General features: G+C 43.1%; 1 protein-coding gene across 2 annotated transcripts in view; it reads left to right on the top strand.

Annotated features, from left to right (window-relative positions):
* UXS1 (UDP-glucuronate decarboxylase 1) overlaps positions 1–24,646 on the top strand; it is an 86,936-nt gene that overhangs the window by 41,977 nt on the left and 20,313 nt on the right. For both annotated transcript variants that reach the window (XM_089681272.1, XM_089681271.1), the window contains exons 10-13: positions 1,022–1,141; positions 8,977–9,020; positions 11,953–12,013; positions 14,224–14,281. In XM_089681272.1, the coding sequence (XP_089537398.1) occupies positions 1,022–1,141; positions 8,977–9,020; positions 11,953–12,013; positions 14,224–14,281 (283 nt within the window). The remainder of the gene's footprint in view (positions 1–1,021; positions 1,142–8,976; positions 9,021–11,952; positions 12,014–14,223; positions 14,282–24,646) is intronic.

Here is a 24,646-nt window from a genome sequence, read left to right as displayed (position 1 = left end):
TTTTGAGAAGTAAAACAATATTTTTTACTTTTTGCTATTAAGCATGTAAACAGTAAAAAATGTTAAATCAAATTTCATCATAAATTTAGGCCAAAATGTATTCTGCTACATGTCTTTGCAGGGAAAAAAAAAATCCCAATACGTGTAAACTGGTTTACGTGAAAGTTATAGCATTTACAAATGACGGTATATATGCTGGGATTGCGGCGATCAGAGACTTCTAGCCGGACTGCGGTTTGTAATCTGATACTGGAGCAAACTGACTTGGTGTCACTGGGAATGTCAGTGACACCAATACAGTGATCCGTGCTAATAAAAAGCACTGACAGTGTACTAATAGCACAGGGCAGGAAGGGGTTAACATGTGGGGCAATCAAAGGGTCAACTGTGTGTGTGTCACTGTAAGCACACTGCTTCCATGTCACAAAAAGGCGCAATTTAAAATTTGCAAATATTTGTTATTTAGTAACTCAATACAGGTTAAACTGTTATATTCAGTAGGAATTTAGCGGTAATGTTGTAAAATCTGCTGTTTTTGTATCTGCTAATAATGATTTTAGTGTATTGTTAGCGAAAATACTGATTTGATAAACATTTGTGCAAATAACATGGGGCCCTAAAAATCATTTGCACCTTCCTTTTATTCTACTGATCATGTGCTTTCAAAAAATGTATGGTTTGGGGGGGGGGGGGGGGGTTATTTTACAAACTCTGAAAGCTGTAAGTAAAAAATAATAAAGCAGTGGAAAAATTGAAAAAATGGTCTGGCCACCTGAGTTTAAAATTGGAGCACAGGGCCTGGCAGCAAAAGGGTTAACATGGGTTGACATGCATTCTCATGCTGCATAGCTGTGCATCTTTAGATCTCATGCACACTGGGTTTAAAAATTGCTACATTTACAGGAGTCTGGTGTTTTGTTTTTTTTTCTTTTAAAGTTTTATACATATTTCTCTTTATATTGGACACAGCTGTTTATGAAATTACACCCTTTCCCTGAACTGTTGTCTTTATTGTTAACAGGAAGGTGTGGAGGTCAGAGTGGCTAGGATATTTAATACATTTGGCCCCCGGATGCACATGAATGATGGAAGAGTCGTCAGTAACTTTATCCTGCAGGCACTTCAGGGAGAGCCTTTAACTGTACGTACATTATGCTGTCGTGATTAACAGATATTTACACTTGCTTATTAAATTAAAAAAAACTAGGAAAGATTTTTACCCAGACACCAGAAATTGTCTTAAACTGAGCCCGTTCCAGCAGATGTTGCTATCCACTTTTGCTTTAAAATTTTGCAATTTTCTGAGATTTGAGCGATGAATCCCATTCTGTAAATGAGCCCTAATATTGCAGCTGTCAGTTTGCTTCTGAATACAATGAAACCAAAATTGTTGGACAAATCCTCTGTTCCCTTCGTAAAATATTGTGCACCAATTGTAGGGCGACCATCCAAGCATTATGAACACTACTTTTAATGGTCCTTCTGTTAATGAACAGATACTTGAAGCCCACTGTTTTACGTCTTATGTTGCCAAATTTGCAGTCCAGCCGCATTACTTAGTTTGGCAGAAATAAATGTAATTTTGGAAAATGGTTATTTAATGTACATGCAAGTTCCCTTACTTCTAATACCCATACTATTCCTTTTTAAGTGGTTGTACAATGTCTTCTTGCTACTCACATCTGTTCAGTTCATCGCATACACACACATTATGAAAGACCTACCTGAAAACGAAGCCCTTCAGCAGAGCACTGTCATGACTCTCTAAGGCTTCCTTTTGGGTGTGCGAGCAGCGGCCGTTTGACTGTCCGAACCGCTGATAATGTCACACCCGTGTATGTATGCAGGAGTCTCGGCCTTGGCACGGCTCTCAATGGACAGCACGCCATTCATTGAGAGTGCAGTGCGCATGCGTGGGTAGCATCACCGGCGTTGCCACAGTAAACACCTCCTATACAGTTCATGTTTAGGAGATATTTACAGTACCTACAAGGTATGCCTTATTAAAGGCTTACCTGTAGGTAAAACGTGAAAAACAAGGTTTATTTCCACTTTACATTTAATTGAAATGATAATGTCTTATCCTGTAAAACAGTACAGTGAACAAACCACGAAGTGCAAATTGCATGATTACAAGCAATGAGACTTAATCTTGTACCAGTTTGTCCTCAGAAAAGTGACATTTGGTTGATGTGGATTACTGCACTGGGTATGCCAAGCAGTACCTTTAAACTTGTTTTGGTGGGCTTAAAGAGTGCAATGAGCAAAGCACTATTTTCAAAATGGGAACTTTAAGCATGTACTTGTGGGCTTATTCAGTGAAAGTCAGGGGCGGACTGACAACTCATGGGGCCCCTGGGCAATAGGGGATCATGGGGCCCCTGTGTCCTTGCCCAAACTCAAAAAAGCCTATTAAAAAGGTACCAGGGGCATCTCATGGGGCCCCCTACTGACCCCGGGCCCTCGGGCAGTGCCCGAGTTTCCAAATGGACAAGTCCGCCCCTGGTGAAAGTATAAGAAAAGCTCTACATGTATAGTTAAATAGGAAATCTTTAGGCGCACTTCAGCATGTTCTTTTACACTGTGCTGCTGTCTGTTTGTTTTGTTTTTGTTTTTGTTTTGTTTTTTTAGTGACAGGTTCGCTTTAAGGTGTTTAACTCTTTCTTCCTAAAAAAAACTATTTCAGTGTTTCAAAAGTGCTTTTTTGATCACTTGCCTAAACTCTCCTTGTGTACGTTGTGCATAGCATACATGTTTGTATTTGTCGGTTTTTATATGACCTCCTCATCCTTTTTTCATCCTAGCTCATCCATGTTATTGTAGAGTAATAACTCTGTAATTAATAATGGTCAAGATATCCATCATACAGGACTTGCATTGTTTGTGTGAAGCAGCTGTCCCGTAGACTTCTATTGTGGGAGGTAGCACCAAAGCACAACCATTAGTACAGCCTATGTTTGCAGTGAGTAAATATCTTTACCCCCATTGAATATACACTTGGGTCCATATATATTTGGACACAGGCACAATTTTCATACTTTTGGCTCTGTATGCCACCAGAATAAATTAAAACGAAACAATCCAAATTAATTTTCAGCTTTAATTCAAGGGGTTGAACATAAATATCAAGCACTGCAAACCTTTTTATACACAGTCCCCCCATTTTCAGGGGCTCAAATGTAATTGGACAAATGAATATAACAATAATAAAATGTTCATTTTTAATATTTTGTTGAGAATCCTTTACTGCCTGAAGTCTGGAACTCATGGACATTACCAAAGACTGGGTTTCCTTCTTTCTGATGCTTTTCCAGGCTCTAACTGCAGCTGTCTTTTAGTTTGTTGGGTGTTAGTCTTTGTTTGTGGGTTTTTCTGCCTTTTTAGTTTTGCCTTCAGCAAGTGAAACGCATGCTCAATTGAGTTGAGATCAGGCGAATGACTCAGCCATTGCAAAATAATTCACTTCTTTTCCTTCAAAAGCTCCTGGGTTGCTTTTGCAGTGCGTTTTTGGATCATTCTCCATCTGTACTGTGAAGTGCCATCCAATCAACTTTGCTGCATTTGGCTGAATCTGGGCTGACAGTATATCTCTAAACACTGCAGAATTCATCCGGCTGCTTCTGTCTTCTGTCACATAATCAAAAACACCAATGACCCAGTGCCACTGGAAGCCATGCATGCCCATGCCATCACACTGCCTCCACCAAGTTTTACAGATGACGTTGTGTGTTTTGGATCATGAATTGTTCCAAGCCTTCTCCACACTTTTTTCTTCCCGTCATTCTGGTACAGATTCATCTCAGTTTCATCCGTCCAAAGAATGCTTTTCCAGAACTGGTCTGGCTTTTTTGGATGTTTTTTGGCACAGTCTAATCTGGATTTTCTGTTCTTCAGGCTTATGAATGGTTTGCACTTTGTGGTGAACCCTCTGTATTTGCTCTTGTGAAGTCTTCTCTTGATTGTAGACTTTGACAATTTCACCCACCTCCTGGAGAGTGTCCTTCACTTGTCTGGATGTTGTGAATGGATTTTCCTTTACCATAGAGAGGGAGGATCCTGTGGTCATCCATGGATGTCCATGCCTTTTTATGTTGCTGAGCTCACCAGTGCTTTCTTCTTTCCTCAGAATGTACCAAACTGTTGATTTGGCCACTCCTAATGTTGCTGCTATCTCTGATGGATTTGTTTTGTTTTTGAAGCCGTACAATGGCCTGTTTCACTTGCATGGATAGCTCCTTTGTACGCATGATGCAAGTTCACAGCAATAGATTCCAAATGCAAATACCACACTTAGAATAAACTCCAGAATTTTTACCTACTTAATTGATGAAGACTTAATGGAGTAGCCCACACCTGGCCATGAAACAGCTTTTGATTTCGAATGTCCAATTACTTTTGGTCCCTTGAAAAAGGGAGGATGGCGACTCTTAAGAGCTGTAATTCCTAAATACATCTTCCAATTTGGATGTACATACCCTCAAATTAAACCTGAGAGTGTGCACTTTTAGCCCATATCCATTATTTAACTATAGCTTGAATATGTTTTGGTAAATACCTGAAATAAACAAAAATTGTGCCTTTGTCCAAATATATATGGACCTAACTGTATACATACACTATATTGCCAAAAGTATTGGGACGCCTTTACACGCACATGAACTTTTAATGGCATTCCAGTCTTAGTCCGTAGGGTTCAATATTGTGTTGGCCCACCCTTTGCAGCCATAACAGCTTCAGCTCTTCTGGGAAGGCTGTCCACAATGTTTAGGAGTGTGTCTATGGGAATGTTTGATCATTCTTCTAGAAGTGCATTTGTGAGGTCAGACCCTGATGTCGGACGAGAAGACCTGGCTCGCAGTCTCCACTTTAATTCATCCCCAAGGTGTTCTCTCGGGTTGAAGTCAGGACTGTGCAGGCCAGTCAAGTTCCTCCACCCCAAACTTGCTCATCCATGTCTTTATGGACCTTGCTTTGTGTACTGGTGCGCAGTCATGTTGGAACAGGAAGGGGCCATCACCAAACTGTTCCCACAAAGTTGAGAGCATGAAATTGTCCAAAATGTCTTGGTATGCTGATGCCTTAAGAGTTCCCTTCACTGGAACTAAGGGGCCAAGCCCAACCCCTGAAAAACAACCCCACACCATAATCCCCCCTCCACCAAACTTTACACTTTGCACAATGCAGTCAGGCAAGTACTGTTCTCCTGGCAACCAGCCAAACCCAGACATGTCTATTGGATTGCCAGACAGAGAAGTGTGATTTGTCACTTCACAGAACACATCTCCACTGCTCTACACACTGTTGTTGTGCTAATCTGAAGGCCACATGAAGTTTGGAGGTCTTTAGCTATTGATTCTGCAAACAGTTGGCGACTTCTGCGCACTGTGCTTTTCAGCATGCGCTTACCCTGTTCTATCATTTTTTTTTTTTACGTGGCCTACCACTTTGTGGCTGAGTTCCTGTTGTTCCCAGTTGCTTCCACTTTGTTAGAATACCACTAAAAAGTTGACCGTGGAATATTTAGTAGCAAGGAAATTGGATGGACTTATTGCACAGGAAGCAACCTATCACGGTACCACGCTTGAATTCACGGAGTTCCTGAGAGCGACCCATTCTTTTCAAGGAGGGGAAAAAGAGGCTGCTAATGTTGGCATCTCCTTCAAATACTAGTTGTCTGGCTTTCACGCTGATACTCGAGGTTTAATAGTTAGTAATATGGTAAAAATAAAGCCTTTAAACTTTGCAACTTCCTCATGTCTACACTTTATTCTGGGGCATTGATTAAGTGAGTTAGTGCTACAACTAGGGAAATATCATTTTCAGAAGTAGTCATCAGGTTCTCATCAGACTGCTTTGGTGGGGAAGGGAGAAAGCATTTTATAAAGCTCATTGTGTAGGTCAGCCCTTTTCAACCAGGGTGCCCAGGCACCCCGGAGTGCCTTCAGGTTTCTTCAGGGGTGCCTTAGCAAAATGCCTACAAATTGCCCACAAATTGTATACAAACCAGCAGGTGGATCAAGCCTGCCTTTTTAGCTACATGAAGCCACAGGTTTTCATTGTGCACCATTACAACATTCTAGCCACCAGTGTCCTAACAACCAATGATGTCATCGGTTGATAAAAAAAGGACGTTGGACACAGCATCCTTGTTTGCCTCTCCCCTGCCCCACACCATTAGCACTGAGGTCACATTCGCTGAGTGAGGAAGGAAAAACTGAGGGAAAAGAGAAACTGAATTCTAGTCAGTATCGGTGTGCAAAGGCATGTTTGCTTTGCAATCTCTAACTCTGGGTGTCCTAGGTGTTAATATTTCTGTGTTATGTAAAACTATTAGTTTAGTTTTTACATTTTGGATTAAAGGATGTCTTGACTGAAAAAAGGTTGAGAAACATTGCTCTAGGTCAGTGATGGCGAACCCGTGGCACGCGTGCCACAGCCGGCACGCCGAGCCTTATCTGTGGGCACGCCAGGAGAATCCAGCGGCGCGCTGTCTTCCCGGCTGTAGTGTGCGTGACAGCCGGGTCCCAAGTGCGCATGCACAAGAAGCAGTGCTCTTTGTGAATGGTAAGGCGGTACCTGGGACACATGACAGATCCCAGAAGCCGCCGGACCAATCACGCGCATGCGCATGCGCACTGGGCATCCGGCTGTCCGACGAGCGCCCACACTACAGAAGCCGGGAAGACAACGCGCGGCTGGATAAAGGAACAGGTAAGATAAATAAAAAAACTCTGCGGAAGTAAGAGCGGGTACCTGTCAAATTCAGGTACCCGCTCCCCCTCCCTCCCCAAAGGTCAGCAGTCATCCCTGTGCTGTCCGCAGTCTCTGGTCATCCCTGTGCTGTCCGCAGTCTCTGGTCATCCCTGTGCTGTCCGCAGTCTCTGGTCATCCCTGTGCTGTCCGCAGTCTCTGGTCATCCCTGTGCTGTCCGCAGTCTCTGGTCATCCCTGTGCTGTCCGCAGTCTCTGGTCATCCCTGTGCTGTCCGCAGTCTCTGGTCATCCCTGTGCTGTCCGCAGTCTCTGGTCATCCCTGTGCTGTCCGCAGTCTCTGGTCATCCCTGTGCTGTCCGCAGTCTCTGGTCATCCCTGTGCTGTCCGCAGTCTCTGGTCATCCCTGTGCTGTCCGCAGTCTCTGGTCATCCCTGTGCTGTCCGCAGTCTCTGGTCATCCCTGTGCTGTCCGCAGTCTCTGGTCATCCCTGTGCTGTCCGCAGTCTCTGGTCATCCCTGTGCTGTCCGCAGTCTCTGGTCATCCCTGTGCTGTCCGCAGTCTCTGGTCATCCCTGTGCTGTCCGCAGTCTCTGGTCATCCCTGTGCTGTCCGCAGTCTCTGGTCATCCCTGTGCTGTCCGCAGTCTCTGGTCATCCCTGTGCTGTCCGCAGTCTCTGGTCATCCCTGTGCTGTCCGCAGTCTCTGGTCATCCCTGTGCTGTCCGCAGTCTCTGGTCATCCCTGTGCTGTCCGCAGTCTCTGGTCATCCCTGTGCTGTCCGCAGTCTCTGGTCATCCCTGTGCTGTCCGCAGTCTCTGGTCATCCCTGTGCTGTCCGCAGTCTCTGGTCATCCCTGTGCTGTCCGCAGTCTCTGGTCATCCCTGTGCTGTCCGCAGTCTCTGGTCATCCCTGTGCTGTCCGCAGTCTCTGGTCATCCCTGTGCTGTCCGCAGTCTCTGGTCATCCCTGTGCTGTCCGCAGTCTCTGGTCATCCCTGTGCTGTCCGCAGTCTCTGGTCATCCCTGTGCTGTCCGCAGTCTCTGGTCATCCCTGTGCTGTCCGCAGTCTCTGGTCATCCCTGTGCTGTCCGCAGTCTCTGGTCATCTCCTGTACTGTCCGCAGTCTCTGGTCATCTCCTGTGCTGTCCGCAGTCTCTGGTCATCTCCTGTGCTGTCCGCAGTCTCTGGTCATCTCCTGTGCTGTCCGCAGTCTCTGGTCATCTCCTGTGCTGTCCGCAGTCTCTGGTCATCTCCTGTGCTGTCCGCAGTCTCTGGTCATCTCCTGTACTGTGTCCGCAGTCTCTGGTAATCCCTGTACTGTGTCCGCAGTCTCTGGTCATCCCTGTACTGTGTCCGCAGTCTCTGGTCATCTCCTGTACTATGTCCGCAGTCTCTGGTGATCTCCTGTACTTTCCGCAGTCTCTGGTCATCCCTGTACTGTGTCCGCAGTCTCTGGTCATCCCTGTACTGTGTCCGCAGTCTCTGGTCATCCCTGTACTGTGTCCGCGGTCTCTGGTCATCCCTGTACTGTCCGCGGTCTCTGGTCATCCCTGTACTGTCCGCGGTCTCTGGTCATCCCTGTACTGTCCGCGGTCTCTGGTCATCCCTGTACTGTCCGCGGTCTCTGGTCATCCCTGTACTGTCCGCGGTCTCTGGTCATCCCTGTACTGTGTCCGCAATCTCTGGTCATCTCCTGTACTGTGTCCGCGGTCTCTGGTCGTCCCTGTACTGTCCGCGGTCTCTGGTCGTCCCTGTACTGTGTCCGCAGTCTCTGGTCGTCCCTGTACTGTGTCCGCAGTCTCTGGTCGTCCCTGTACTGTGTCCGCAGTCTCTGGTCGTCCCTGTACTGTGTCCGCAGTCTCTGGTCGTCCCTGTACTGTGTCCGCAGTCTCTGGTCGTCCCTGTACTGTGTCCGCAGTCTCTGGTCGTCCCTGTACTGTGTCCGCAGTCTCTGGTCGTCCCTGTACTGTTAATTAGTTTGCACTACTGTACGAGTTGTTTTTTCTAAACCAAAAGCTCGATATTCAGGTTTCATTGCAGTGTTGGCACTTTGAAAGAAATAAGTTGGTTTTGGGTTGCAGTTTGGGCACTCGGGCTCAAAATGGTTCGCCATCACTGCTCTAGGTTATAAATGGGCTATTTCTATGTAATGTCTCCCTCTTGTGGTCAAAATGCTGTCCTTTTTAAAATGTCAAACTAACCAGATGTGAATGTTACTGTTCAAGTGATTCTGGAGTGCTGTTATAATTGTAGTTTTTGTTATAATAGGTATACGGATCCGGATCTCAAACCAGAGCTTTTCAGTATGTCAGGTAGGCTGATTTTACCATTACTCTTGTCTCTTGTACCATGGTTGGGAAATGCACTTGCACTTTTGCTCTAACATAATGGATTGCACTGCTTTTTAATTAACTTAGAAGCTGCATACAGTGTAGATATGTGTTTTGCCTGGACCTGACAAACCCCACTGTACTTAAACATTACAGTTGGTTTTTAGCTTTTCTAAACCATTTTTAAATCAATGCAGACATATGTTTGTGAACAAAAAAGATTTGTTGGTTACACTGTTACTATATTTCTATTACCAGTAGTAGTGTGGGTTTTTTTGGAATTGTTAGGAGAGGATCGCATCTGTTAAAATAATACATTAATTTTTATTTTTTTTTTTTTTGAAAGGAGGGAGTTCCTATAGGTTTTAGGGTTTGTTGACATATGTGCTGGGCAGCCTTACCCACACATAGACAAGGCCTGCGTGTTGTTCTCTGTCATGGCAGTTTACACCACCTTAAGTTACTTTCACACTGCTCAGATGCAAAATGCAGTAAAAACACATATGCTTTTTTGCCACATTACTGTTGGGTTTTGTACCTAAAAAAAAAAAAAAAAATTGCAGGTGCATTTTTTTATGCGTTCAGCATTCATTTCAGTGGAGAGATGTGTTTTTGCTGCTAAACATGTGCGAAAAATGCACCAAGCAGGACTTTTATATAATGCAATGAACCCGCAACTGACTAGTGTGAAGAATTCCAAAGGATTTTATGATCATACATTTTTCATCTGCTTTTTTTTTTTTAGCTAAAAAACTGAAGAAAAACTGATCAGCAGCCTTTTTTAGTGAAAGGTGTCAGGTGTCAGTGAGTGCACAGGGAAAAAAATAAGCCGCTAGCACAAAAGGACCACCCTCTGTATCCTCAATGGTATAATGTGTGTAGTAAAGGTGCAGTGCTAATAAAAATAAACACTAAGCTGAACATCCAAAAGAATAAACGTGATCTAAGCAAATGAAGGTGATTGAAAAGCGTATAGGCAACAAATAATGCAATCAGAGTGAAGCACACTGGTTGGCGCTAAAGTGACATAAATGAATAATATTATGGATAAAGTGGAATACTGAAGTAACAGTGCAATAGTAAACCATACATAAATATTGTTGCGCTAACTCATATAGACATAATAGTCCATAAACAGATTCAAATGTGATAGTTCAATCAAAATATGAAATATACATATAAAGTGCTTGAATTGTGAAAATCAAATAAGGTGCTTGAATGATGAAGAATAACTACGATGTGCTCCACCTTAACTCAATGTTCCTCAACCTAAAAATATATATGGATGGCCGCTTACCTCCTACTGTGGACCCATAAATTAATACAGGTCAACCAAGCATGGTAATTCCAAAACTATGCTCTAGATGACAGCAGAGAACTGATGACAGGCACTCCTTCAATGACAGCATAAAACGGGACTCTTCTCAGCTTTACTCCACATATAGAAAGAACAGAGAACATCTTCCATAGTGTAATACTGTTTTAATTCCACATAAAATAATTCCAGTGTCACTCACATGATAGAAGCAGTAACATATCGATTTGCAATTCAAAACTCCTACTGTGTAAAAATCCGGTAATGACTTCACTAGACTCCGCCCCCACGCGTTACGCCACCAACTGTGCAATAGTGACTACATAGTGCCTGTAGTGAAATAAATATGCAAGTATGATAAATTAATGCAGAATAAAGAGTCCAATGAAAGACCACATAAAATGAGTCCCAATAAGAAACATGACTTCCAGTGATAAGTGAATTCGTGAAAGTGACTTCTTTACAATGCACTCATCAGAAGCGCATGTACAATGCGCATATACAGCAAAGGTAGCAAACTCCTCCACATACAGGTCAGGCTAGGTTCATGTCAGGCACAGACAGAATACAGCCTTTTTTAGTGCGCCTTGGTGTGTTGCAGCCAATCAAACCGAATGAAATGTCACAATGCATTGCACTGTTTACAGCATGTTAGTGTATGTTATTGGTGCAAACATGCTTTTAGGTTTTAAATAATGAGTTAGCCTGCTTTCACATGGACAGTGCTGCTGACTCATGACCCGTGTTGGATTGTTTTGTCTGCAGCAGCAGGCCCATGGTTAGCAGGCAATCGGGAGGTGATATGCCTTCTGCCATACAGCTGTTTGAATAGAGATTTCACACTGAAATCCCTGTTTACAGTGCCACAACTGTGTCTATCAGATGTGGTTGCAGCGTGGCCCCATTCAGTTCTTTGGGGTACATGGGCAGGCAGTATCAACAGTGTGTATGGGGGCATCTGGCTGCCATTTCCAGGTTTTAAAACCTCACCTCAACCACCTGCTTATGCCACGCAGCCAGGGGCCTTAGAAAGTATGTAAAAAACAGTACTTGTGTTAATATTTTGTGTGCTGTACTCCACAGACATTGTGGACATTTCATCAGTATGGCTTGTTTTGTTTAAGTTTTGGTACTGCATGGAAGCCATTTTAGTGACCACTTTGAAGCCAAGCATTAAATCTCTATAACCTTTATCTTTTCACTGCCCTGGTTATTGTTTGTAATTATTGTTGGCTTTTGTATAAAATATGAATCTTTCACACCATATGTTTTGTGTGTACATTCAACGTCCAGTGCTGCTGTTACCTTTTTGGGTCCTGTTCATTTATTCTTTAAATTCTTCAGAAGGGTTGGCTCAGCAGACTATGAATCAGAATCACAAACCAAACATAAATAAAAAGCATTTTCCAGTTTTCCCACAGCCTTTTTTTTTTCCTTTTTATGTTTTCCATTTTAAGAGAAAAAGTAGTAGTGGTAGTAAATCTCCTAGGCTTCCCCACTCCTTTTCCTTAGGAATTTTACCACTTTTTCAGTAGGTTTACACTTGCATGTGCTGTATAGTCTTCAACAAAATAAAGAACCACACCTTTTCTCTTCCAGTGACTTGGTTAATGGACTTGTAGCTTTAATGAACAGTAATGTCAGCAGCCCTGTTAATCTGGTGAGTCCACTTCATCTGTCACTTTTTTTTATCTGTTCTATGTCACATTGTATGTTCCCTTGTGCTGTATGACCAGCAGGTCAGTCTTTACAGCTCAAATAAGAGTTATGCAAATATAGGTCAGCACAAATATTGGGCAGCACAGTGGCTAAATGATTAGCACTTCCGCCTGGCAGTACTGTGGTCGTTGGTTCGACTCCCAACCATGGCACCACCTGCCTGGAGTTTGCATGTTCTCCCTGTACCTGTGTGGGTTTCCTCCTGGTACTCTGGTTCGGTTTCCTCCCACACTTCAAAGACCTGCTGGTAGGTTAATTGGATCCTGTCTAAATTGGCCCTAGTATGTGTATGTATGAATGTGAGTTAGGGACCTTAGATTGTACACCCCTTGAGGGTTAGGGACTGATGTGAATGTACAATATATATGTAAAGCACTGTGTAAGTTGCCAGCACTATATGAGTACCTGTAATAAATAAATAGGTAAATATCCTATACAGAGCAGTATCTGACTGTTTTTAGGGATGGTTGGATCTACATTACAGTAGTGGAGATTTGACAGAAACTTTACACTAGCTTTTTAAATTTGTTTCCTGACACAAGTGCCCTGAGATTTTATCCTGGAACTCTTATACAGCGGAGAAAATAATTATTTGATCACCTGAATATTTTGTAAGTTTGCCCACTTACAAAGAATCAAAGGATCTATAATTTTTATCAACAAAAAATCCAGAAAAAAACACATGATAAAAAATTTGATTGTAGTACACAGATTATTCCTGTCAATTTAAGAAGGTGTTCCATGACAACTCGTTATCTGTATGAATGCACCTGTCCACAGAATCTGTTCCATTCAAACCTCACTACCAGGAACAAGATTGTAGACCTGCACGAGGCTAGAATGGGCTACAAGGCCACCTGCAAGAAGCTTGGTGAGAAGGAGACAACTGTTGGAGCGAATATTCGCAAATGGAAGAAATACAAAACCATTAATCGCCCTTGGTCTGGAACTTCCATGCAAGATTTTGTCTCATAGGGTAAGCATGATCATGAGAAAAGTGAGGGATCAGTCCAGAACTACACGGGAGGAGCTTGTGAATGATCTCAAGGCAGTTAGGACCACAGTCAACAAACCGTTGGTAACACAATACGCCACCATGGATTGAAATCCAGCAGCGCCCACAAGGCCCCCCTCCTTGAGAAGGCACATGTACAGACCCATCTGAAGTCTGCCAATGAACATCTAAATGATTCAGAGGATTGGGAAAAAGTGCTGTGGTCAGATGAGATCAAAATTGAGCTCTTTGGCATTAACTCGACTCGCTGTGTTTGGAGGTAGAAAAATGCTGACTATGACCCTAAGAATACGATCCCTACAGTCAAGCATGGAGGTGGAAACATTATGTTTTGGGGCTGTTTCTCTTTTAAAGGTACAGGCTGACTTTGCTTTATTGAGGGGCCAATGGAAGGGGCCATGTATTGTAAAATCTTGGATGAGAACCTTCTTCCCTCAACCAGAACATTGAAGATGGGTTGTGGATTGGTCTTCCAGCATGGCAATGACCCAAAACATGCTGTCAAGGCAAAAAAGTGGCTCAAGAAGAAGCACATTAAGGTCATGGAGTGGCCTAGCCAGTCTCCAGACCTTAATCCTTTAGAAAATGTATGGAGGGAGCTGAAACTTGCCTAGTGACAGCCAAGATACTTTAAGGATTTAGAGAAGATCTGTAAAGAAGAGTGGACCAGAATCCCTCCTGAGATGTGGGCAAACCTGGTAACTAACTACAAGAGACGTCTTACCTCTGTGCTTGCCAACAAGGGTTTCTCCACCAAGTACTAAGTCATGTTTTGTTTGGGGATCAAATACTTATTTTACTCACTGAACTACAACTCAATTTATAACATTTGTATCGTGTTTTTTCTGAATTTTTGGTTGATATTCCTTGTCTTTCATTTAAAATACACCTATGATGACCCTTCATTTCTTTGTAAGTAGGCAAACTTACAAAATCTGCAGGAGATCAAATAATAATTTTCCCCACTGTAAGTCACCAAATTTAAATAAATGTTCTAAAACAAAAACATGTTTGTTTGTGGGAGATCAGAAACGTTTGACAGCAAGGTGCCTAATTTTGCATTCAACAGAGCAGTGGAGACACTAATAACTGCAATTTGCAATTAATGCTGTAATCTTCCTTCATCTCTTCCACAGGGGAACCCGGAAGAACACACTATCCTGGAATTTGCCAGATTAATTAAACACCTTGTTGGTGAGTTCTTTGCCCTTGAGATATCCTGCCAGTTGTTGATTAGATTTGTAATCATGAGGTGGTTAATTACACGGTGACTTCAGGGACTGTAATCGGAACAGAGTACCTGGCGACAGTGCTTCAAAAATATCTTGCTCACAAATATCTTCAATTGCTGGCCATAGTTAGTTAAGCTTTGCAAAATGAAAATTACAATAACTCCTAGGAACCAATCAGATTTCAGTCAGATAAGAGTAAATTAAATTCTGATTACACCTTGCCTTACTCAAAGTGATATGAATCCCTCTAGCAAAAGTAAACTAATAAATGTTGCTGCATAGCCTATGTCACCATACCTTCCCATTCCTAGTTTTGTACAGTCTTTACAATATTACAAGCCTATGAAAGTTTCCACCAGTTGAGTTTCCTTCTAAAAAGTGTCTTCTTGGTCTCCAGTGTCTCCCAGTTGATAACCCAAGATGCATGATCTTGTTGCATGGTGTCATGCATGTGGGATGCTTGTACAGTAGGGGGCGCCAGCTCTCTGCCTGACTGGAGCATGTGTAGTAGAAGACAACTGCTATTCAGTATTTTGGTTCTATGCACAATTCGGGGCTTTGGCATTGTTTTGCTGGTGCATGCGCAGTAGGTGTTACTGTCTTTCTGAAGTCTGGTGCTGTGACTGGTCGGAACACAGGCAGTAAGAGGCCGATGACATTGTGTCTAGCCAGCACATGCACAGTACTGTGCTTAATCTACAAAGCACAGTACTTTTGCATAAACCAAATTTCAGAAAGGCTTAAGTCCCTACTGCTTGTATGCCAGACACAGCACCAGTGGCCCCTACTAAGCTCGCATTGGCCAGGCACAGTGCTGGTGGCCCTACTACTGTGTAAATATTTGTGTGTGTGTGTTTATATGGTCAGTGTGTTTTAGGTAGGATGGAAGTAAACTGCAGCAATGCACCTATTGCTATTTACCACTAAATGACGACATAATTTATCCTGAAACAAACAAGGTGTAATTCACCTGAATATGCTAAGTAGTTCTGATATGTGCAGTTTTCTTTCAACTTTTTTTTTTTTAATTAAGGTTTTTCAAGTCAATAACGGGGAAAAAAGTAGCCGGCTGTAACAGTAGCCTTAGGAACATCACACATTGTCCAAATTATGCAGAGTACATTCAGCATTTACAGAACGTTATCTGATATATAAACCAGAATATAGGGATGCACACTTCATTATCCAAGCTGGCACATGTGATACATATGGGACAAAATTTTATCCATTGCAAATACAGTCGAATAGAATACAACAAAAATGAAAAAAAAGACAAACAGAGAAAAGGAATGAAAAGAGGAAAAGATCAAAAGAAAAATAGAGGTTCAGCATATCCAACAGAATTCAACCAGACTCCCAACATCCTTGCCATATGGTCCCTTACTCTTATAGATCAGAGATTTTGAATAAAGTGTTCCAACGTTGCCATTTAACTTCAAATACCCGTATAGTGTGATTTGAAAGTGTGTAGGCTCTCTCATACAGATAGTGGGAGTGTACTCTATTAATCACCTCCCGAATAGGAAGGGATGTAGAAGATTTCCACGCTTTAGCAATAGTTAGCCGAGCAGCTATTAGAATGTGGGCAATAATTGTTTGAAATTGAGCAGAAAATAAATTCAGTGTAATATTTAGTAATGCTAGATGAGGATTGGGATTCGTCTGTACTCCTGACACCCGAGAGATTAAAGCAAAAACATAACTCCAAAATTCCTGTATATTTGCACATTCCCACAAAACGTGCAGTAAGCTTCCAACCTCACAACAAGCCCTCCAACAGGAAGGTGATGCATCGGGGTAACTTTTTGCTATTTTATATGGGGTGAGATGGCTGCAATACAGGATCTTAAGAGAGCTATCCCAGTGGTTAGTACACTTCGAAAGGCTGATATTGCAAGACCAAGCTGCTTGCCACTCTTCCTGAGTGAAGGTTCTCCCCAGCTCCCTTTCCCACTTCTCAACGCATGCTATCACGGAATTGTCAGAATCATACTGCAAAAATCTATAAAACCATGAAATGCCCTTTTTTAGCCCAGAAGGGTTTGATAATGAATGCATCCACTTCTACATCCAAGTTATAATTGGTGCCCCTGTAGGCCCTAATCTGAAGAAATGGGTATATATTGCCCTGCACTTGAGAAGCATGGATGTCGGTAAACTTGAAATAGCCCACATCTCTCAGGGATTTTACAGTAAGATTGGGAATATGGTGTTCATAGGTTAACGGTATGTCTAGCTTAACCTTCGGGGTAGAAGGGGCAGATTTAGATAATCCTATTACCCATGCACTCAATGATGCAGAGACAGAAGGAAGGTAGGTATGAATTTCGGGGAAATGGTTTTCGCAAGTAGTAGAGCCTGAAGATCTCCAGCCGGAAATTAACTTTTCTCTATTTGTACCCATAACTTATCCGATTGGGTCAATCAGTACTGAAGTTGAGGGAGACCTCTACCCCCCTAGATTTATGCTTTAATGAGAGGCGAAAACAGGGACTCTGGGCCTCCTCCCCCCAAACAAATTTTCTCAATGCAATATCTAGTTTACTAAAGTAAGAATGAGGGATGAGTATCGGGATTGTGCTAAAATAGGATAAAGGTTTGGGCAGGATCAACATCATAAAGGCCGCTATTCTGCCCAACCACGAAAGCTCATGTTTACCAATTGCTAATAGATCTGTTAAGATCACCTTGTATAGTTCCTCATAATTAGCCTTGAACATGCTAGAAGAAGAAGACGCCCGGATACCCAGATATTCCAGACGCGTTGTGGACCAGCTATACAAAAATTTATTTTTAAGACCTTTTGGTATATTTACAGGGAGTGCACAGGATTTAGTAACATTGAGTTTGTAGTAGATGTCGCCAAACATTTGGAATGTAGAGGAGACTGCTGTTAAGGAAGTCAGTGGATGCTGTTAAGGAAGTCAATGGATCCGTTATGGTAAGTATCACATCATTGGCGAAGAGACCAATTTTGTGAGCGACATTTGCAGTTCGTATACCCGAGAGCAAGGGGTTCGCTCTAATTGAAGTCACTAAGGGTTCCATCACTAGAGGGAAAAGGGGCATCCCTGTCTGGGTCCATTTGTGATAAGAAAGGGGTCTGACAAGGCATTGGACGTAAAAACTTGTGCGGAGGGCACTGTATATAATGCCAATATGGCCGATTTGATATATCCATTGATACCAAAACTGCAAAGAGTGGAGTCGAGATACTGCCAATGAACTCTATCGAATGCCTTTTCAGCATCCAATGCCAGGAAAACAGTTTGCGATTTACGCAATTTAGTAATCCACAATAGATTAAGTACTCTGTGCGTGCCATCCGCTGCTTGCCTACCTTTAACAAACCCTACTTGAGCTGATTGGATAAGAGAAGGAGTCACGGTTAACAATCTGCTAGCTAAAATTTTAGCGTAAATCTTAAGATCCGTATTGAGTAAGGATATTGAATGGAAATTTTGGGGGCAGTCTGGGGATTTCCCCGGTTTAGGCAAGGTGACCATAATTGCTTTAAGCATCTCTGAGGGAAAAGTAGTATTTTGTACCGCCTGCAAGAACACCACCTTGATATGGGGTAATAATATACAGTCAGGTCCATAAATATTGGGACATCGACACAATTCTAATATTTTTGGCTCTATACACCACCACAATGGATTTGAAATGAAACAAACAAGATGTGCTTTAACTGCAGACTGTCAGCTTTAATTTGAGGGTATTTACATCCAAATCAGGTGAACGGTGTAGGAATTACAACAGTTGGCATATGTGCTTTCCACTTGTTAAGGGACCAAAAGTAATGGGACAGAATAATCATAAATCAAACTTTCCCTTTTTAATACTTGGTTGCAAATCCTTTGCAGTCAATTACAGCCTGAAGTCTGGAACGAAAAGACATCACCAGACGCTGGGTTTCATCCCTGGTGATGCTCTGCCAGGCCTCTACTGCAACTGTCTTCAGTTCCTGCTTGTTCTTGGGGCATTTTCCCTTCAGTGTTGTCTTCAGCAAGTGAAATGCATGCTCAATCGGATTCAGGTCAGGTGATTGACTTGGCCATTGCAGAACATTCCACTTCTTTCCCTTAAAAAACTCTTTGGTTGCTTTTGCAGTATGCTTTGGGTCATTGTCCATCTGCACTGTGAAGCGTCCAATGAGTTGTGAAGCATTTGGCTGAATATGAGCAGATAATATTCCCGAAACACTTCAGAATTCATCCTGCTGCTTTTGTCAGCAGTCACATAATCAGTAAATACAAGAGAAGCAGTTCCATTGGCAGCCATACATGCCCACGCCATGACACTACCACCACCATGCTTCACTGATGAGGTGGTATGCTTAGGATCATGAGCAGTTCCTTTCCTTCTCCATACTCCTCTCTTCCCATCACTCTGGTACAAGTTGATCTCGGTCTCATCTGTCCATAGGATGTTGTTCCAGAACTGTGAAGGCTTTTTTAGATGTCGTTTGGCAAACTCTAATCTGGCCTTCCTGTTTTTGAGGCTCACCAATGGTTTACATCTTGTGGTGAACCCTCTGTATTCACTCTGGTGAAGTCTTCTCTTGATTGTTGACTTTGACACACATACACCTACCTCCTGGAGAGTGTTCTTGATCTGGCCAACTGTTGTGAAGGGTGTTTTCTTCACCAGGGAAAGAATTCTTTGGTCATCCACCACAGTTGTTTTCCGTGGTCTTCCGGGTCTTTTGGTGTTGCTGAGCTCACCGTTGCGTTCCTTCTTTTTAAGAATGTTCCAAACAGTTGTTTTGGCCACGCCTAATGTTTTTGCTATCTCTCTGATGGGTTTGTTTTGTTTTTTCAGCCTAATGATGGCTTGCTTCACTGATAGTGACAGCTCTTTGGATCTCATCTTGAGAGTTGACAGCAACAGATTCCAAATGCAAATAGTACACTTGAAATGAACTCTGGACCTTTTATCTGCTCATTGTAATTGGGATAATGAGGGAATAACACACACCTGGCCATGGAGCAGCTGAGAACTCAATTGTCCCATTACTTTTGGTCCCTTAACAAGTGGGAGGCACATATGCAAACTGTTGTATTTCCTACACTGTTCACCTGATTTGGATGTAAATACCCTCAAATTAAAGCTGACAGTCTGCAGTTAAAGCCCATCTTGTTCGTTTCATTTCAAATCCATTGTGGTGGTGTATAGAGCCAAAAATGTTAGAATTGTGTCGATGTTAGTATTCTGCAGCAAACCTTATGTGCACACCAAATATTAAAGACATCCGCATCTGAAGAGGCATTGATATCAAAATATTGCTGCAAAGATTTAGAAATGTATGTGCGAGTATTAGAGTTAGTGAACATAGAGGTGTCGTTACGCCACAGGCATACTGGTGAAAATCGCAATGACTCCTCAATACTAAGAGAGAGGCTCATGATCTGACCATGTCACGGGATGGATTGTTGCTTTAGTAACATGTTGCAGAAGGTGTATATCCGTTAAAATATAATCCTAGAGTAAGACTCATGCGGAGCTGAGTAATATGTGAAATCTTTCTCCGAGTCATGGAGGCATCTCCAAGGATCATAAAGATTTGGTTCCTGTATAGTTGGCGCTATAGAATACCTTACTCCAAGGGACTGGCCCGAGACATCCAAAAATTTGTGGATAACCACATTAAAATCACCACAGTAGAGTAAGAAACCCCTCTGGATTTTCATGACTTTCTTCTTCAGGGAGTTGAAAAAGGAAATTTGGTTGACATTAGGGGCATATAGATTCACTATCGTGTAGAGAACATTATTCAATGCACACACCATTATTATGTATCGTCCCTTCCAATCACACTCCAGGGAGTGGAGGGAAAATGTTACAGAGCTTTTAAAGGCTATTCGAACCCCATATTTTTTCAGAGGCATTAGCCCTGAATACCTGTGGGTACAGGTGGTGGGAGCATCAAGGAGGTTTGTTAGTGGAAAAAATGCGTCTCTTGCACACAAACAATATCCCCATGCAATTTCTGTGCCTCTTTCCACATCATACTACATTTGTAAGGTCTATTGAGACCGTGAGCATTCATAGATACAATATTCAGCACCATACTAAAGTATATAATATAGATAATGCATGCTCGCCATCTAGTGGTTTAAGAGAAAACAGCAGCGGCCCTTTACCGCTAACCTGCTTGAAGCCACTCACTTTACTCTTCACGCTCTCTTTGAGTTGGATACATAGGCAAACCTGAAATCAAAATCATTGGAGTGCCCCGTAGCGATTCCTGGGATAAAGCAGTTGCCGATAATCTGTTGGAAAAACTTAGAGAAACAGAAGAAACAAAACATAAACAGTATAAACAAATGGCAAATAACCAAGTAAACCAAATCACTTCGACGTATTGGGGGGTAATATCCGGGAACCGCGAGCAATGACGCTTGGCATTTTTATGCAGTACTGGGCCAGGTAGACGCCCTCTCAAGGCACTATCAAAGCATGGGAGTACATAAGGCTAACCAGCTACTTTGTCCCATTCCGAAGTGACTTTCTTAGGGGAAGATTTGGTGGCCGGTGACTCCTCTCCTGCAGATACAATCCCCCACTTCTTCGCCAGTCGGAAACCCTCCTCCTCCGAGCTGACAAGTCCGTAAACGATTGTCCCATATTATCAGCAATTTTGTGGGGAAACCCCATTGATATTTTATATTATTATTATTGCAGAGTAACTTCGTAAAGGAGATTAACTTTTTACGAGCAATGATGGTATATTTCGAGAGATCCGCAAATAGGGATATTCCATTATATGGCGTCGGTAGTGGATTGTGTGTTCTAGCAAAGATCATCAATTCCTCTTTTATATGGTAGAAGTGGATTTTAGCGATAATGTCCCTAGGAACATGATCGGGAAGAAAGGAAGGCTTCGGCAGCCTATGCGCTCTATCCACTATTACATCTCCCTCTGATGCATGTGTTAGGCACTGATCATCTGTTAGATATACCGTCTAAGATCCGCAGCAGGGACAGTTTCGCTCCCCCCTCCTAACATTTGATTTTGTTCCTGCTCTAGCGGTCCTCAAGAACCGCCACTTTTAGTTTCAGCGCTTTCAATTCCTCTTCCGCATCATTGTGAACATCCGCTAACTCGTTGTGGGCGGACGCAAACTCGCCCATTTTAGTTTCCACATGACTGACGTGTTCCCCCAGACTCTCAACCTCTGCATTTACTTGAGACACAAAACTCAGAATATCTTTATGTAATGAGCTTTTAAGGGTAACAAGCATATCTTTCAATACTGATGCGGTCAAAGGCAGAGTGTCAGCAGGGTAATCTTCCAATGTTTAACAAACTCCTTTGCAGCAGTATGAGAAGTTGAAATCATAGGTTGCTCACCTGGAGGCTGGTGGTCAGGAGAACAGCGCTGCTTAGCTTTGCGGGCTGCTGGGAGGTGTAGTCCCCTCTGTATGTGCAGGGCTTGTCTTCTGGGAGCTGGAGCGAGGGCTCTCCTCTGCTGCCTGCTGCTGCACGGAGGGAGAGACACTAGGGCCGGCGCCATCTTGGTGGGAGGGGCCACCCGCCGGAGTGAAAAACTGTTTATTTTACGGGGCCCCTCTTTGATTTTACTCTACCCCATCAGCACAGGTCGAGCCCAGGGACTATGGGACAGCAGCCAGGGGTGAGAAGGACAATCTCCTCTGCCCCGGTGTTGCACAGCTCGGTTCCCGAAGCTCACTGCTCAAGCAGCCATTCCGATCCTCAGCCGGCCACACCCCCCGATATGTGCAGTTTTAATAATACAAATCAAAGTTGTAAAACTGCATTCAGGTTTGTTTTACCTTCAACAACTAAGGGGTGAAGAGGTGCTCCCGCATTTCTCCAGTTAAACAATAACTCTTATATCAATACTGGCAAAACCAACTTCTTCTCTGCATCTGCCTGTCATGGAAATACTGACAAAGCAAGCTTCTGTGCATAGAGAAGCCTTCTAATTGGCTATTGGGTTGTGTAGTTGAGACAGGAAGGTTGCTCAGTACCTTCGTGTGAAAAATATAGGGTAGAGTTACAGGTGTTGGTTGAATAGCTCTGATCAGAGGCCTATTATCTGTTCATCAGAGCTGTCTGTCCAACTGAGTCTGCTGAACAATTTTGCTATAAGCGCATGGTCATTGAAGTGACCATGAGCTAATAGAAGGTGGAATGTCAGGGCCGTATAGTGTATGGACCTGGCCAGCTGGAAGCAGTTGCTTTTTTTGTTTTTGGCACCATGCCTCAAGCATGTAAATCCTAGCTTGCTGCGATATTCCCTCCCACCTCCTTCTCCCTGTGTCATTAGGAATCTGTAGTGGCAGGACGGGCAGTAGCGCCACTCTCCTCCAGGTGAGGTTGCCACCCTCCGCTCATGTAGTGGAGGGACAGGCAGCATATTGCACTTGATGCTGCAGCCCATCACCTGGTCAATTAAAAATGTGGAATCTGCTGTCAAGTTTGTCACGCCAGCTTATTTTTAGTGGTGCAAGGCAGGAACTACAGTCATGGAACTGACATGCAGAGGACTACTTTAGAGGAACATGCGTGGGGGGGAGCTAGAGTGGTGGAATAGGCATACAGAGGGAGCTATAGCAGTGGAGTATGGACGTACAGACGGTAAGTAGTTCTTGAAAATAACAATATGTAGAACACATTGCAGGGAGGTACAGCAGCAAGACGTGGTGGAACCGATAGAGTGGGATACAGCGGCAAAGCAGGCATCCAGAGGGTACAGTGGTGAAATAGCTATGCGGCGGGGGGGTACAGCAGCAGAGCAGGTGTGTAGAGGTGTATAGTATTGGAGCAGGTGTACAGGGTGGTACAGTGGTGAACAGTTGTGCAGGGGGGTACAATAGTGGAACAGATGTGCAAGGAGTTACAGTGGTGGAAGAGCTACAAAGAGAGGTAAAGCAGCGAGACAGATCTGCAAGGAGTTACAGTGCTGGAAAGAATGTGGAAGTGGGTACAACAGTGCGCATGGAGGTACAGCAGCAGAACACGGGGGCATGGGGCTACAGTGATGAAACAGGTATGCAGGAGGGTGCAGTGACAGAAAAGATGCACAGGAGTGGAACGGGTTTCGGGGACCTACAGTGGTGGAAAAGATGTGCAGGGAGTACAGTGATGGAACAGATGTGCATAGGGGGTACTGTGGCTGAACAGATGTAGAGGAGGGTACAGTGGAACATGTGTAGGAATTGGGTATTAAGTCTGCGAGCTGGCGGTAATTTTTTAAGAATCTGTTGCCGTGGCAACAATTTCTTAAGGTGGCAGTAGTTAGAACTACCTGAATTTGCTACCAAACTTGTCTGAAATAGGTGACCTACACCTTGCTGGACTTAATCCTTTATAAACAGCACATTTTTAAAGTGGAATTCAAGACATTTAAAAAAAAAAATTAGGTCATCAGCTACAAATCACTTAATTTTTGGATGTAAGTTTTTGCTATTTTAGCATGTAATATATGTTAGTGATTTCATTTTATTTAATTTCATTTATCTTTAACCAGCTGACCTAAATTTAAGTGGTAACAGATCATTATACTCAATCACAATGCAGTGTCTTTTTTTATAATTTATTATAATTATACAATGCTGGACAGCGGCTATTAATTATTAAGGTTTCATTAAATATAATAAGCAATGCCATGTTTGACTATGTATGTCCAAATATAGCCATATTTAGCGTGATGTATAAAGTATCTAACAATTAGTACCTAATAACTGGGCTGCATAATTAACTTCATGTAGACAATTCCATTATAATAACTTATGCACCAGTATTGTGATTGGTATCTCCTGATCTTCAGTAATGACACCATTTATTTATGATCTTCGGGAAAATGGCGCCCACTCATGCGTACGCGCATACTGGGTCTCCAAGAAAATGGCGCCCGACAATGTGCTCACGCAGAGTGGGCTATATAAGGCAAATGATAGACGTCCGGCACTACAGGCACACTCCTTTTGAAAATGTGCGTGGCACGAAACACATCAAGGAGGAGCCGTACGCCATGACATCACTTTGCCGGAGCCTCACGAAGGTCCGGCAGCCATCTTAGAGAGTGGCTGGTCAGTGTGATTACTCCACAGCTTTGTTTTTACATTTATCTTTCTCCACATGGATGATATGCTTTTCTGCAATAAATCATTAAAATACTACGCTATGGGCACCCTCAGAGTTCCATGTGAAATACAGCTTCAGAGCAGGTCCGGACCCAGAGGAGGGCAATCCTTTCCAGGCTGCACACCCCTTCCATCTTAAAGGGGACCTCTGGTAGATCACATCATTTGTGCAAACTGCGTATTTAAAATGCACATCTGGTGAGTGTGCATT

This window comes from Staurois parvus, unplaced genomic scaffold (assembly GCF_062004578.1).
Source record: "Staurois parvus isolate SC_StPar_1 unplaced genomic scaffold, SC_StPar_1.0 ptg000262l, whole genome shotgun sequence".
In the NCBI taxonomy this organism is placed as follows: Eukaryota; Metazoa; Chordata; class Amphibia; order Anura; family Ranidae; genus Staurois; species Staurois parvus.
The sequence above is the reverse complement of the archived record's forward strand: the minus strand, read 5'-3'. Positions and strand labels throughout refer to the sequence as shown.